Raw genomic sequence first — 17,463 nt, forward strand, 5'->3', positions numbered from 1 at the left:
CTCCTCACCATTTACATTAATTCTTATGGGGAAATTGGATTCGCTTAACATCGTTTCGCATAAAGTCGCATTTTTCAGGAACATAAATAACTACAACGTTAAGTGAGGAGTTACTGTATCAGTTTACATTTTTATGCAGCTTTCATGTGGGAGATCTTTCTAATGTATTCTTGAGAGAGAAATAAACACTGAAGAGCAGATAGAACAAATATATAAAAATGTAAGCAAGCATTTTTTTAAATACTTCAGTACACTCCAGTAGAGAAGTTTTGGACTTTATGTGCAATAACCATATAACAGGTATTGTTTATGTCAATATTTGCTCGAGTGGGTATTGAGCAAAAGATTAGAGGGGTGTTTTATTGAAAAGCAACTTAAAGCACAACTTATTCGGGGGAAAGGGGAGGAAATGGAAACAGAATTTTTACTATGTATTATGCAGCAAAGTTTGTCTGGTATTAAAAATAGACTTTATGTTTTTAATTTTAGGTGGGCCAAGCTGCGAATTAACATGCTGCCTGCTACGATAATTTGTGAGCCAATCTCTGAATGTTTCGTTGCCAGTTTAATTATTGGATGGGCAGCTCATCACGTTTTCAGATGGGATATAATGGTATTTTTCATGTGTCATTGTTTGGCATGGTTTATATTTGACTACATTCAGCTAAGGGGTGTCCAGGTATGTAGTTGGAGTCCATATTGTTCTGTGTCTTATACTGAAAGATATTGCTAATGCCATTATTTCTGTTAAAACTGACTTCACTTGAGAATCTTGTATAAAACACCATCCTGGGAGATAGGATAGAATTTGGCCTCCTGCATTTGCTGCTATCTTACATTCATGCAACCCCAGTTTAAATCGGAGTGTAAGGCAGGACAGAATTTGGCTCTCTGCTCTAGCTTTGTTCTTTGTAAACACTGCCTCTCTGTAAACTTAGGGAATTTTGAAATATGATATTTGAAAGACAAGCATCTTCTTGAGACATTTGCTTACGTTTGCCTGCCCTTTTCCCTTCATGTTGTTATGCACTCAAATGCCCAGGGAGGGAAAAGGTATGAAATACTTGTGACCTAAAACCTAGCTTATTCATGGTGATAAAAGAGGAGATTAGTGGTGTTGTGTTTTTTGGTTTTTGGGGGGTTTTTTAACCTGCTTTAGCTGCAGAGCCTGTGGGTATGTCTCTGGAGTGAGCTGTGGTGGTGATTCCTAGCTTGAGGAGACACGAGCTCTGATTGAGCCAGCACTCTAAAAATAGAGTGTAGCAGCTGCGGCATGAGCTGGGGGAGGGACTAGCTACCCAGAGTACAATCCTGGCTAAGACCATAGGCATGAAATTAGGATGGCCAGCCGCTGCCACCTCTTGCATGGCCACGGCTGCACTCTATTTTAACATGCTAGTTTGATCAGAGCTAGTGTGGTTATGTCTCCTTGAGCTGGGAATTACACCCTTAGCTCTAAGTGTAGGCATATCCTGTGACTTAAGAAAGCTGAGCTGTTTATACATTCACCCTGACCTGAAAATGGAACAGAAAAATATAAAATCAGCAGTAGAATTGCAATGAGGGGACTTAATATTGGGGGAAGGGGGTGGCAAGAGGACTTCAACAGAATTTCAAATGTGGGAAACCACTGCATGGATCATAGTGTTCTATTCTCAAGATGGCACTGCAGGAATCTTTCAAATTGCTCCTTTCTTTCTGCACCACCACCACTCTCCCTCCCTCTTTTTTTCTTAAAAAATAAAAAAAAATAAAAAAAATCTTAGAATGGAATAGCACTGAAATCTTGCTTTTGGTCTTGTGCCTTGTCCTTCTTGCAGCACACTTAGTGGTGTGAAATTGATTCAAAATCAGTTTCATTTTACTGCTGGAGGCAAAAAAACAACACTGCTTCAGAGCACAAGCAGAATTGGAGATTCTGGACATCTTTACCTTTCTTCAGCTTGCCATCTGACCTTTTGTTTTGGTGATGCCAATCCAAATCCTCAGGAGCATTTCACCCTCCTTGGACCACACTGTCGGTGTACTATGGCCCAGGGAGGAACATCTGGTATAAGGATGATCCTGCAGTGGCATATGGCTGACCTTAGGGGCTCATTCTCCGCGCACCTTCTTTGCTGTTGCTCTGGTGGGGAAGGGAGAGGCAGAACCACATGCCCCACTGCGCTTCATAGACCCTGGTGTAGGTGCCTTGGTTCCATGTGGCCCTTATAGGCTGATGGGACTTAGAAACATCTCTCTGGCTGCTCTCACACGGCATCTGGTGGAATGCATGCACCATGAGCAAGGCTAGCATTGGGAGCTTTGTGCCAGTTTTGCACTCCCCTCTCCCTCTCCACCCTCCTCATCTTATGTGCTTTTCGTTTGGAATGAAATACACCCCTATGCAGAGGGACCACACAGGATCTGTGCATCATTTACATCCTCCTTAGACCCTGTTCTGCAGGCTTAAATGGTGCATAGATCTTGTGCCATGCTCTCTGTATAGGGTGGATTTCACTCTTTGGGAGTACCCAATTATCTGGCCCACTAACTACTGTCTTACTGTGTGAGAGATGTTTTTCCAACTCATCCGTTGCCTAAATTGGAATGTCTTATTTGAAGGCATCTTCAAATGAAGACTATAAAGAGACTGCTAACTGGCTCAAGTTTCTCATTAATCTCCTTCCCCCGCGCCCCCCCCCCCCATCTCCCCCTTCTGTACACAAGTGATTTCTCAAATCCTGCTAATCATGCTGTGATCCTATCATTTAATGTGTAGCATTCATCCCGGCAGGTGAATAGTTAACTTTGTTCAACAAGTACAACAATTTTCAGACTCTGCATGTGAAAATAATATAAGCTTTCTTTTGATCAACAGTACTTTTGAAATTGTATCTTCTTGTTTCAGAGTAGCAGCTGTGTTAGTCTGTATTCACAAAAAGAAAAGGAGTACTTGTGGCACCTTAGAGACTAACCAGTTTATTTGAGCATAAGCTACAGCTCACTTCATCACTGTTAGTGTGTTTCTAAGTGTCAGAGCCATCTCCTTGTAAAGTTAATGAACTTCACTGAGTGTTGAATCAAGCCCCAAATCATTCCACTGTGGCTGAAACACAGTACAGTATTGAAAATACTTACTAAATGGGTTGCTTTGAAATTGGGCAGGCTACAGAATGTTCGCAACATGGATGCTGTTGTATATTTAGAGGATAATTGCTTAACCAAACACAATTTAATTGATAAGACTGTACACATGTGATAATACACTTACTTCTCTTTAGCCAAGATGTGCCCATCAAATAAATATTGAATTTAGTAGTTGCATTAAATATTAATGTCTGCTTCATTCCCAGGGTGGTGCTCTGTGTTTTTCAAAACTTGATTATGCAGTAGCTTGGTTCATCAGAGAATCCATGACGATATACATTTTCCTATCTGCCTTATGGGACCCCACTATTAGCTGGAGGACAGGACGCTACAGATTACGCTGTGGAGGCACTGCAGAGGAAATCCTTGATGTATAGCCCCAGCTTTGTGACTGTATTTCAAAAAAGAAAAAAAAGGAGGGAAAAAAAAGTATTATAAATTATGTTTATATAAATGCTTTTAAAAAAAAATCTACCTTCAATAGTTTTATTACTTGTATGTTTTGGTATTTGTTCTTTAATTTATTTTGCATGGCACTTGCATCTGTGAAAAAATACATCTGTAGTTTTGGCCAAATGGTACCTTCTTTTTTTATGTATAAAAGGAAATCAAGAGAATTGGTCCCAGGATCCATTTTCTTTATGAACGTTCTGCAGTAAACTCTAAAGACAGTATCCTTCAGTACAGGAAAAGCTTCTTGCTCTGTGGTACGCTATCTTAATAAATTGAGAGGTAAAATGGCCTTTGTCCATTGGATTGCAGCAGATTGGAGAGTAACATCACTACAGAAGTACAACAGGCTTCTGCGGCATTTGAAAGATGGAGCTAGTAGCGGAACACTAGGAGAGAAGTCCTTAGATGCTTTATGCCTACCTCTTGTAGTTGCTGCAGAGCAAATATAAACTAATAGATAACTAGGCCTTGCAAAAAACAAAAGCTGGAGTCTTGTATTTATATGTATATATTAAAACTATTTTTTTTTTGTCTCATTGCAATGAACCAAAAGTGGACTGAGTTTGTTGGGGTGCGTGGGTGGAATTATTAGTTAGCCATGTGTTGAGGGCATCTTTTGGCCAGCTCTGATTGGTTCTGTCTTGAACCATTGTTATCACTGTGCTGTAATTAGCCTAGCTAATCCCCTTCATCATTCCCGTCCTCTTTAAGGAGTTTTTTTGTTTCTGTGAGTGAACGTTTTGATAATTGTATGTGGGGGGGGGGGGTATGCATTTCAAAAACATTTCACACACGAGCTATTTTCTTACACAATGTCTTATTGTTAATAAGAATGTAATTTCATGATGCAGGTATTTAATATCTTTTTTTAAGTGAGCATATAATATACCTATACTAGTCATGAATAAATATTAAATTGCAGTAGATATTGTGAGTATATCAACGGGCAGGATGAATTTGCTGTTACTGATTACATTATAACCTTAATTTAACTGAGTCTACACTCTTGGCTTTTTGCCTTCTACTTTTAGTCTAGTCTTTTAAATTGGATTTTTTTGTATTCCAATGGTATGATTAAGGACTAGATTATAACCAAGCTGTAAATGCATGCTGTACTCTTTCCCTCTCTGCTCTTATGAGCTTGTTTTCCACCCCCATTGTGAGACTGTTCTTAACTTGTGGTGAACTGGACTTGTTTGGTTTTTTGTTTAAATATTAAAAAAAAAAAATTAAAACCGTACAAAGCAAAATTGGAGAGGGAGATTGCATAAGCCTTATGGTTTTTTATAACTGTATACTGCTTCTTCTTGAGAATGGGATGAATGCTGCTAAATGCAGGGCTAGCATTGTCACTATGGCAGCTTTAAATCCTAATTTATACGCCACGCCACTCCTACGTCAAAGCATAATGTGTAGCATATTAGCAATAATTATATGTATTTATAAAAAATGGACATTTTTTCACCTTACTGAGCCAATCCATTACTTGTCTATCTGATATACACACGTGTGTGTACATATTCTGGGGCAAAATGCTTCACCCAGCTTCATATTCTTTTGCCTTATGACATCACTGAATTTGTTTTTGAAGGGCATTTTTTCTACATGAAAACAAAGGCTTTTTGATGCATGTTCCATTCTTTACATGTGAATCAGGGAGAAACTCTTCCTGAGGAAAGGTGCACACTGAAAACCAGTCTAGTTGTGACCCACGAAAAGGTTGCTTTTTTTAATCACTACTATACAGCTGAATTTTGCTGACAATGTGTATATTTTATTTGTTTCATGAAGTTTGGTTGATGCCATTCGTTGCACTGCTAAAGTGAAGCCAAGCTTGTTACTTAGCTTTATGCTGTTCTCCATGTGGGCAGCGTAAAAGAAAAACCAAAAAGGCTGAACAGACTTCATTTTTTAAACGTTTGTAGGTATGAAGAATAACTGTTCTGATGTGCTTTTTTGCATCGGTGGAGCCTTCGTCACTAAAAAAAGACGGTACTTCACTTAAGCAAACAGCTTGATTTCTTGTATTGTTAGAAAGTTGAGTTGACGAAATGGAAACCAATACTTTTGACTACTGCAGAGGGCACTGCAACAAAACTGCATAAAAGTTATGGTTAAATATGGTTAGTTTTAAAAGTCTTGATCAACAGATGTCTAGAATATACCATGTTTATTATTTAAAATCATTGTCTTGTTGTTTTTGTTTAAAAAAATAAATTTTGAATAAATCAAATGTTTGGAATATAAATCTGTTTTTACTTTATTCAACTGAACTAATGTTGCCTCACACACACACACACACACACACATACACACACACAACTTGCGTTACGTACCAGTAGTTGTCTTGCAGTAAAATAAAAATGTAACTTTAATTCATAGCATTTCTATGGTGCTATTCTCTGTAATAACTGAATCCAGATTCCTACAACAAATATGATCCAGTTACTTTTGGTAAATGTGCATGGCAGATCATTTGTAGAAATCTGTCCAAACTACTACTTTGAACTACTTTAAGGAACTCCACATGGCTTCTAATTAACAAAAGACAAAATTTAGAAAAAGTGTGTTTCTTCTGAACACATTTCAACCTAACAGTTCATTTGTGGAGGGTCTGCTGCAGAAACGTGGTAGGTTTCTTACAAGCAACTCAGTTCTTCAACATGGTGTGAAAAAGGTACAGGGTTGCAAAGTGTTTACTTCCCAGCCAGAAGGTAAACAGAGATTTAATATGATCATTCATTAAAATAAGCACGCCTTCAATTGCTAAAATTAGATGTTGACTTCAGAGATACGGACCTGTGATTTTGTGCTGTTGGACATTTTGAAGCTTACATACCTGTGGGGTCTGTTTATGATGACACATTTAATTAAAGTGCTTGTTTATTTGAACGTGATCGTTTTAATACACTTCTTAAAACATCATTGTCTTCCTCTAGGGGGTTTAGGACAAAGGTCACAAGTTATGGGACTGAATAATACCCATTATTTGTCCCATAACTCCATGTGAACGTCTGTGTTGGTTCCTGGAGTAGTTTTGTGATTAGTCCTGCCATTTTCATACATGTAATTGAACTTGCTGTAGTCTGATTACTGTACAGTAACTCCTCACTTAACGTTGTAGTTATGTTCCTGAAAAATGCAACTTTAAGTGAAACGATGTTAAACGAATCCAATTTTCCCATAAGAAAATTGCGGGGGGTTAGGTTCCAAGGAAATTTTTTGGGGGGGGCAGACAAAAGGCATTATATACTGTACAGTACTGGGAGCTGGGAAGTGCCCCAGGCTTACCTCACACAGGCACAGCCCTCTGCAGGCAAGGATGCTAGGAAGCTCCTTTGCAGTAGCCGTGGCAGCTTACCCGGAGAAGAACAGGCACCAACTTTGCTGGGCGATGCTCCAGGCCCACCTCTTCCTGTCCCCACTCCACTCCAGGCACACCTCTTTCCACCCCCACTCCCGCTCCTCTCCGGAGCACGCCGCATCCCCGCTCCTTCCCCGCCCTGAGAAAGCCCTAAGCGCCGCCAAACAGCTGTTTGGTGGTGCTTAGGACTTTCAGGGAGGAGTGGAGATGCAGCGCTTCCCTACTCCTCCTCCTCCCTCCCAGAAAGTCCTAAGCGCTGCCAAACAGCTGTTTGGCAGTGGGGGAAGTGCTGGGAGGGAGGGGGAGGAGGCGGAGAAGAGGAACTTGTGCAATGCTCCCTTGTAAAGTCGCTGCTCTTCCACAAACTCTTACATGCAGTGTACAGAGCAGGCAGCCAAAAGACGTTATAAGGGAGCACTGCACAACTTTAAACGAGCATGTTCCCTAATTGAGCAGTGACGTAACTTTGAAACAACGTTAAGTGGGAGGATGTTAAGTGAGGAGTTACTGTATTGTACCAAGGTGGGTATCATCCCAATAGAACACGTGGAAATCCAAGCAGAAAAATGCTTCTCCCTCCCCCCCCCCATTAGTATTTTAACACACAAGTATGTCTACTCTGCAGTTGGGAGTGAGCCTTCTATCCCAGGGAGGCAGAGTTGTGTTGGTGGGGCGGGTGCTAGCGCGCTAAAAATAGCTGTGAAGATTGTGGCACTGGCAGAGGCTCAGGCTAACCACCCAAGCTCAGTCTTGGGGGTAGGGTAGGCTTGAGCTAGACACTATCCCAAGCATCTGCTGGTGCACACGGCTATTTTAGTGAGCGCAAGACCTGTTAGCAGAACTCTGTCTGCCAGGGCTGGGAGGCTCACTCTCTGCTGCAGTGTAGACATAACTCTATAATATTGTGCAAATGTGGTCAAGGGCCTATGTGTAAATAGAGTGGAGCTAGCTATTGCCCACTACTGTAAGTATAAATAGCTCTTTTGTCGTCACGTATTTTGAGGCAGGCTTCCCCAGGCCCCCTGCCAACTTTTGTTTTCTTTTTCCCCTCAACCCTCCTTTTTGTCCATGGAGTTGGCTTTATAGTTGGAAGTCCCTCCTATCCTTTCTGGGAGCCCTAATTATGATGTTTGGACGTGTGCATTTTTGGTGCAGTCTGCCATTTTGAAAAAACATTGTTTTTAGGGTATTTAAACTATTTAAGTGGATACAATACAAATAAATGACTATAAATGTCACACCTCTTCCTAATTTTAGAGGGATTTGTGCAATTTGTACAGTTATTTAGGCCTGGTCTACACTAAGGGGGGGGGATCGATCTAAGTTACGCAACTTCAGCTATGTGAATAATGTAGCGGAAGTTGATGTACTTAGATCGACTCACCACGGTATCTCCACTGTGGTGAGTCGACTGCTGCCGCGCCCCTGTCGACTCCACCTTTGCCTCTCGTGGTGCTGGAGTACAGGAGTCGATGGGAGAGTGCTTGGGGGTTGATTTATCACATCTAGTCTAGACGCAATAAATCGACCCCCCCCCCCCCCCCACGCTGAATCGATTGCTGCCTGCCAATCCAGCGGGCAGTATAGACATACCCTTAATAACTTCATTTAGAAATTTTTTTGTTTTGAATTACAATGAAATAAAGAGGTGTTAATACATAAAGTTCATGCATATGTAGAGAAATATGCTTTTTATGCAGTTAGTACACTTCTAAATCAAGTCTGTTAAACAACTGCACAAAGGCTGCAAAGTATTAGTGATAGAGAAATACATCCTAGGAGTTAGTTACATTGTACGGGGCCCAGATGTTTTGTGTTCCACCCTATATCCAGAGAGTTTGTGATTCACTCTGTTTAGTCTGGTTTCATTTAATTTTGGCTGTGAGCAAATAGATCATTCTGGATATATATTGTATACTCTGCTTAGGCCTGATGGTCCCTTCAGGCTGCTGAGAGCTTCGTGCACCCGGACTTCAATGGCTCTTCGGCAGGAGTGGAGGGAATTATCCACTGATCGAATAATGGGAACATTTCGCATTAAACTTCCTGCCAAAAAAAAAAAAGTGTCCCTTATTTTTAAATATATATTTTCTTTTTCATTTTCAACTAAACCTATTTAGTCCCTTCAGGCACATTCATCGCCTCACAGGATCAGACCCTGGAAGTAAGGAGGTAAAGTGTTTCCTTCATTTCAGACGCGGAAGGAATGCCCACCCATCTGCTACTGTATTGCAGCACATGGATAAAAGCAGCGATGTTACACTTTTAAGCCAGTTAGGTGTTTTAAAACACCTATCTCTGACAGTTTAATACTGTTAGGAGCTTTTAAAGGATTCAGCCAGCCCCTCACAACCAGGAGATGGCCAGTTTTAGCAGTGGCATGAATACTGCAATTTGCCTGCAAAATACATTACCACAATTTAAGGGTTGGTTTTGTGTTTGTGGGAAATTGTGTCTTCTGAGAAGATGATACAGGTTGTCAGCCTCATGACCACAGGGTAAAGTGTCACAATATGGGCGGGTGAAGGGGGAGGAAATTACAACCACCTCCTATATTGTTGTGTGCTCACTGTGACACAAATCCTTCCAGCTGCTCAAAGGTCCAGTAAACAGGCGTTGCACATGAGAAGGGGGGAGAGAGAGACAGACAGACAGACACTCTGTCCCCAGGCTCATGAACAGCGTTGGAGCTTCTCCATGGCCATTACTGCAACCCAGGGGTGCTGAAACTAGGGATGCGGCAGAACCCCCAGCTTGCAGTGGTTTCCATCAAATGCAGGGTTTATAGTTTTGTTCAATGGCTTTCTGCACCCCCACTATAAAAACTGTTCCAGTGTCACTGCGGCAATCCATGGGCTACAGCACCCTCTGTGGCCACTGTAACCTGCCTTTGAGCTTGGCTACTTTCCACTAGTGTCCTTATGTCTGCAGAGAAGCAACAATGGGAGCCTTGCCCGTGTTCCACAAGGATTATGGGTAGACATAACAGCAGCCACCAGAGCCATTGACTATTGGTAGTTCGTAGTGTTGACTTGTGTCATGTGACTGGGGCCAGAAGGAAATGAAGGCCAGTTTTTTTACTAGCACTTCCTGTGTTCAACAGCTTTATTAGGTGGTGTTGGAGGAAAACTGAATCACTGGGACAGTGGAGCAAACGAATCTGCCTGAATCTCTCAGTCTGGCCGTGATCCTAGCAGAAAACTGCTGGAGGTGGTTGCTTCCAAATTTTCCTGGAAGTAAGCAGTACTGAAAAACCACCAAGGACAGCATCATCCACATTCAATGATAATCCTGAGCCAAGCCAGAATTTTAGTCAGGAATACCACATTTTCTTTAAAAAACAAAAACAAAACCACCAGCTGCCAGATGAGAGCATTGACCATCATATTATAGAGTTGCTCCATGAGAACAGTTGAGGAGGTCATATTTAGACTTCAGAATGCAAGAGTGTTTCCCATTGTGATGCAATGAAAAATGCGGTCAGGTCTGATGTGATACCGAAGTTTCAAAATTCTGCACATTCAAATGCCCTTCTAGTAGATATATCTTTAAGCAACTTCCTTGTGAGATTGCCTCAAATCTGGAATATCCTGTCCCAGGTGAAAATCTGAACCCAGGTCAAAATTTTGCAAATACTCCCTATCTTTGCCTGCTATGTATAGCTCTGATTCTTTTTCTGTGTATTTATCTTTCTCTGTAAGAAGACTGCCCATCTGTCTCTGAAGTGTCCCTAGTCTCTGTTTGCCAGAAGCTGGGAATGGGCGACAGGGATGGATCACTTGATGATAACCTGTTCTGTTCATTTTCGCTGAAGCACCTGGCATTGGCCACTGTCGGAAGACAGGATACTGGGCTAGGTGGACCATTGGGCTGACCCAATATAGCTGTTCTTATGTTTGTAGTAAACTACCATCCACTTAACAGCTTAAAGATTCTCAGGTGGTGTGATCAGCATAGTTCCTTTGAAGTCAATAGTGCTATAATGATTTGAAGATTTGGCCCTTAGATTTGTTAGCAGTCTGCAAAGAAGGGATAGAACTCAGGTTCTTTGGCTCCAAAAAACACAGGATCCAACCACTTGAGTTAAGACGCTCACTTTTAGGTATGCCAGTATTAAGACTTATAGTAACACTGACATCCCATAACAGTAGATGATAACTGTACACATGGATTCCCACACACACCATTACAAGTTGCATCAGTGACTAGAGGTGTTTAGGAATCTATTCTGCTCTGCACAGTGGAATTTAGCCACCTACTCAATTTTCAGTTTCCATAAATCTGGGTCGCAACTCATCCTGGGCACAGCAAAAAATGGAAGAATTTGACCCAGATTGGATTCATTCCAGTACCTGTATCTTTTTGAGGTTGTTTCCTCTGCTCAAGTTGCATCAGTGAACACAGATATGACCTCAAGCAGTGGAATATTTGCAACCTGCAGTGAATGGTCCTCATTACTCTGTTATACATAAACAAAAAATGATCTAGCACATCCACTAGCTTATGCGGGCTAGCTGCCCCGAGTCCAACTTTCCCCCTTTCCCACTGGACCCCATAGGTAGGTAATCAGGGTAGCTAGTCCATGCTGCCACTCATCACTACTATTTGTTGTGTGTTAGCTCAATGAGAGTGAGCACAAGTATGATGACAAGCTTGGAATCACACTCCAGCTCCAAGGGTAGATGTAGCCACCATGTGGCTTAACTTCTCCCTTTCTCCATGTGGGATAACCCTTGCCTACCTCACAAGGATGTGGTGAGGATTAAATAGTTACAACATAAAGACCTTAGATATAAATCTCTTCCCCTTAAAACCCCACACTGGGAAGAAACATAATAATGGATGGGAAAGAAGAACAAACTTCCACATAGAACAACTCCAGCAGGTGCTCTTCACTTCTGTATAACTGTGTCCTTCTGCCTCAGAAGAGCTCAGCTTAGCAGGGCCATTTTCTAGAGCTGTCAAGCAATCAAAAAAATTAATCGTGATTAATCGTGCTGTTAATAGAATACCATTTATTTAAATATTTTTTATGTTTTCTACATTTTCAAACATATTGATTTCAATTACAACACAGAATACAAAGTGTACAGGGCTCACTTTATATTTATTTTTTATTACAAATATTTGCACTGTAAATAACAATGAAATAGTATTTTTCAGTTCACCTAATACAAGTATTGTAGTGAAATCTCTATCATGGAAGTTGAACTTACAAATGTAGAATTGTGTACAGAAAATAACTGCATTCAAAATAAAACAATGTAAAACCTACAAAAAACTCAGTCCTACTTCAGCCAGTTGCTCAGACTAACAAGTCTGGTTACAATTTGCAGGAGATAATGCTGCCCGCTTCTTGTTTACAATGTCACCTGAAAGCGAGAACAGGCGTTCTCATGGCACTTTTGTAGCAGGCATTGCAAGGTATTTACGTGTCAGATACGCTAAACATTCGTATGTCCCTTCATGCTTCGGCCACCATTCCAGAGGACATGCTTCCATGCTGATGATACGCATTAAAAAATAACACGTTAATTAAATTTGCAACTGAACAATTTGGGGGAGAATTGTATGTCTCCTGTTCTGTTTTACCTGCATTCTGCCATATATTTCATGTTATAGCAGCCTCAGATGATGACCCAGCACATGTTCGTTTTAAGAACACTTTCACAGCAGATTTGACAACACACAAAGAAGGTACCAATGTGAGATTTCTAAAAATAGCTATATCATTCGACCTAAAGTTTAAAAATCTGAAGTGCCGTCCAAAATCCGAGAGGGACGAGGTGTGGAGCACGCTTTCAGAAGTCTTAAAAGAGCAACACTCTGATGCAGAAACTACAGAACCCGAATCACCAAAAAAGAAAATCAACCTTCTGACTCAGATGATGAAAATGAACATGCATCGGTCGGCTCTGCTTTGGATCATTATTGAGCAGAACCTGTCATCAGCATGGACGCATGTTCTCTGGAATGGTGGTTGAAGCATCAAGGGACATATGAATCTTCAGCGGATCCGGCACGTAAATATCTTGCAACACTGGCTACAACAGTGCCATGAAAATGTCTGTTCTAACTTTCAGGTGACATTGTAAATAAGAAGCAGCCCGTAAATGTAAACAAACTTGTTTCTCTTAGCGATTGGCTGAACAAGAAGTAGGACTGAGTGACTTGTAGGCTCTAAAGTTTTACATTGTTTTGTTTTTGAGTGCAGTTATGATACAAAAAAATCTAAACTTGTAAGTTGCACTTTCATGATAAAGAGATTGTACTATAGTACTTGTATGAGGTGAATTGAAAAATACTATTTCTTTTGTTTATCATTTTTAAAGTGCAAATATTTGTAATCACTTTGTATTCTGTGCTGTAATCAAAATCAATTCATTTGAAATTGTAGAAAAACATCAACAAATATTTAATACATTTCAATCGGTATTCTACTGTTTAATAGTGCGATTAATCGTAATTCTTTTTATTGTGATTAATTTTGCTGAGTTAAGGGTGTGAGTTAACTGCGATTAATCAACAGCCCAACTATTTTCACTTTCATTTTTATCGTGGGCTGGGAAATGGCACCAGTTCATTTATGGACATAAAGATAATCAGGAATGCTCCCTCTCTCTCCCCAGTGCCCCTGTCTGACTTCTCCATAAAACCCTGCCGCAGCCACCTCACTAGCACAACACTGATGGCTGTGGATGGTACTTCCCTGAGTTAATAGGGCACTTATAGTTTGAGGCATATAGAGAATTGGTGGCCTGGGTGGCACACACACAAAAAGGGTCTGAATATTTGCAATGCCAGCAAGTGAAGAATTTATTTTCCTAAACAGGGAGGTTTGATCCCAACTCCAGGTCAAGTCTTTCCATTGACATCAATGGGAGATGGATCAGGCCCTAAGATTCTCTCTTTCTCAAGTGACAGAAGATTAATAACTTATTAAAACAACCTGTGTCACACGTCCACTCTATGCACATTGCCAGGCGACTTTGCCAACTGGCTTCTATGATTTGTAATCCCATGTGCAATTCTAATCTTACACCATGGTTGAAACAGTCTTGCACAAAAATTGCTCAGAACATTTCACTTCAACCTTCCACTGAGAATTCGCTAAAACGGTCCATTGTGCCATTTGTTCAGCAGAACTCTGGATCGCTATCAGCTTGGAGGGCATCAGCACGCTTCAGATGGGCAGTGCTAATCTGATTTGGCCTTTGCCAAATTGAATTAAATTCCCTATTTAGTAATACAAACGAAATGATCAACAGTGCGGCTACATTCTCTGGTACGGCAGCTGAACGGTAAAGGGCGGTGACACCAATATCTTATAGCTGAATTCCAATTATGATTTAAATTTATATTACATACACAGAAACAGCATTTTTGTTGTTGTCGGCTTGTTTCTGGTGCCAAGGCTGGGGAATGGCAGAGGACTAACTCACTAACACACACATTTGCCTGCAGCAGATCCTCAGCTGGCATAAATTTGTGATAGCTTCATTGAAGACAATGGAGCTAAAATAGCCTCATCTGGTGCAAATTCTGGCCAAATTATTTATCCCCTTAGAAATCTAAACTCATCTCTCCATGTTCCTTTCTGCTTCTCCTATCTCTGTTGTACCCTCCTCTTGTCTCTCTCATCATATGTGTAGATTGTAGGCTTCTTGGGGCAGGAAATCATCTTTTCATTCTATAGCGCCTAGCACAATGGGGCCTCAGGCACCACCTCAATGCAAATAGGCGGTTTGTGTGGGAGGGGATCATCTAGACCATTCTGTGGTGGTATTTTTCTGGTAAATGCTTTTTAATGGCAACCAAGTCCTTCCACGTGGGGCAGAAGAAGTCAAGAATTCTCATGGCAAAACCCACTCGTTGGATGGAGCTACCCGACCTGATATTTGCCAAACAAAGAGCTGACTATAACAAGGGAATTTGATGATTAAGGATTAGAAGGCATAAAATACACTTCTACCAAAATAACCCTTAATTAGGGGGTTGTCTTCCTGGTCCCTCAAATATGTTTTAGTAACATTTTTTCAGGTAGTCAGGTAGGACCCCTTCCCTTAATGTTTCTTAGATTTCTAAATAGACAACACCAAGTGAGGGTAAAAAGAAGAACAACAAAGTTATTCATACATTTAATTAAAATGAGTGGGTAAGTTTTTGTATGGGATAATCAGAAAGGGACCCAAACTATACTCTAAAGACGGAACCAAACCAGTATCTTGGGTAGGAACAATACTCAGAGTTTCAATCCAGATATGAGCTTCCCAGTTTCAGTCTGTCTCTGCTACAGTCAAGGCCTTGAGTCCTATGAGGCACATTAGATCATAGTTATGGAGTGTGAACCACAGTATTATGCAGCAGTGACTCTGAAGTAATGTGTCACAGCCCCTACAGGTCCTTGTGTGTTTGTGGAACAAAAGGGCCTGAGTTTTCTTTCCTTTGCCAAATCATGAAGTCCAGTCAGGTACTCAGTCATTACCAGCAACATGTCCTGAGTTCTATCCCCCCACGCCACTTGGTACAGTGACCAGGTGTCTGGTTTTCGACCGGAACACCCGGTCAAAAAGGGATCCTGGTCCAGTCAGCACCGCTGACAGCGCCGTTGACTATCCAGCTGGCAGTGCCGCGCAGCAGAACTGGCAGGTTCCCTTCTAGCCTCCGTGTGGCGCGGCTCCAGGGAAACAGCTGGCATGTCCCCCCCTCGGGTTCCTATGCAGAGGGGCAGCCAGGGGGCTCCGCATGCTGCCCCTGCCCCAGTGCCAACCGCGCAGCTCCCATTGGCCGGGAACCTGTGGACAGGGCAGCGTGCCAAGCTACCTGGCCACATATTTGTGTAGGAGACAGAGGGGGGACATGCTGGCTGCTCCCAGGAGCTGCTTCAGGTAAGTACTGCGCGGAGCCTACACCCTTGACCTCCTCCTAGGCCCCAACCCCCTGCCCCAACCCTGATCCCTCTCCCACCCTCCGAACCCCTCAGTCCCAGCCTCGAGCACCTTCCTGCACCCCAAACCCTTCATCCCCAGCCCAACCCCAGAGTGAGTGAGGGTGGGGAGAGAACACAACAGAGGGAGGGGGGACCGAGTGAGCGGGGGGCAAGGCCTCGGAGAAGGAGCGGGGCAGGGGGTGGGGCATGACTGTTCGGTTTTGTGTGAGTAGAAAGTTGGCCACCCTACCACCGGGGCGCAACTTAGTTCATCTCTGAATATATACCGCCACATGTGCTTCCAAGGGCCTTCCTTAAGCCAGGTATTCATTCTTTCCTGTGACAATATCCAGAAGGTTCCATCCAAGCTCTTAAGCATGAACCACCTCTGTGCCCAGAGCCTGAGACTATACAGAGGAAGAGGCATGAAATTTTGCTCTCTCTACTGGGCTGACACTATGGCAAAATTGGTGAGTGCGAGGTACACATAAGCAGAGCTAAATCCAGAGAAGACTCTGGAAAAACATAAAGCCCCGAGGAAATTGAATTTTGATCTTAATGGAGCCATTAGTTAGGAAACAGCAATTAAAACATTACGTGACTAATTTTAGTATTATCTTTAAAACTCGACATAATGGGCTCAATTATCCATTGCCCTGCATCTCACGAAGCCATCTACACCAGTGCAAAGTAGATATAAAATGCAAGCAGATCAAAATGTTAGCATTTTGCACCCACTTTGTGCTAGAATAAATTGAGGCAATGGGGAATCCAGCCCTATGACTTCTAGAAGAATAATGACCCTACTCAACTTGGAGTGGGACAAGCCACTTTTTGTTTCTTTGAACACATCCCAGAATAAGATCTCCGTTCACCTGAAGTTCTAAAATATCTAGCACACTGCTGAAGGAATATTGTGTTTGAACAAAAGGTCTTTATTCTGAATAGGGTGAATAAGATGTAGGCACTCAAACACCAACACAAGTTTCAGGTTTATAGAAGGTGAACATTTTCTGTTTCATGTGTGTACACACACACACACACACACTCCTTTACTTTTATTTAAAATGAAAAGCACCTAAAATAAACTTCTGCTATTAAGGAAAAAATGGAGCATTTGAAAATTAATAGTAACTACTGTCCATATGAACATAATAGGCTTCTCATTGTGAACTTTGCTTAACTTAAAGCTAAAATTTAGTTGAATATATAACCCAAATTCAACAGCTTAAGTTATTACAGCTAAAATACATTTTCTAATCACAGCAGTGTAGGGCTGGAAGAGACCTCAAGAGGTCATCTAGTTTACCCCTACTATGCTGAGAATAGCTGTGTGTGGCTCAAAAGTCTGTCTCCCTCACCAGTAGAAGTTGGTCTAATAAAAGTGCCTCACCCACCTTGCTCTCAGACCATCCCTGACAGATTTATGTCTAACTCATTCTTAAAAACCCCCAATGAGGGGGATTCTATAACCTCCTTGAGTAACCTGTTCCAGAACTTAACTATGGGACAGATGTCACAAAAGATGACAGCCCAATATGAGGACTGCAGGGAGGGACTCTCCTAAAGAGTGTTTGAGATTTTGGCG

General features: G+C 41.7%; 1 protein-coding gene across 1 annotated transcript in view; it reads left to right on the forward strand.

The window, feature by feature from the left end:
• The window catches only part of UGCG (UDP-glucose ceramide glucosyltransferase), a 34,517-nt gene extending 28,687 nt beyond the window's left edge, over positions 1-5,830 (forward strand). The window contains exons 8-9 of the mRNA XM_037902129.2: positions 490-679; positions 3,336-5,830. Coding sequence (XP_037758057.1) covers positions 490-679; positions 3,336-3,506 — 361 coding nt within the window. The 3' untranslated portion in view covers positions 3,507-5,830. The remainder of the gene's footprint in view (positions 1-489; positions 680-3,335) is intronic.
• Positions 5,831-17,463: the final 11,633 nt, after the last annotated feature.

This window comes from Chelonia mydas, chromosome 5, assembly GCF_015237465.2.
Source record: "Chelonia mydas isolate rCheMyd1 chromosome 5, rCheMyd1.pri.v2, whole genome shotgun sequence".
Lineage (NCBI taxonomy): Eukaryota > Metazoa > Chordata > Testudines > Cheloniidae > Chelonia > Chelonia mydas.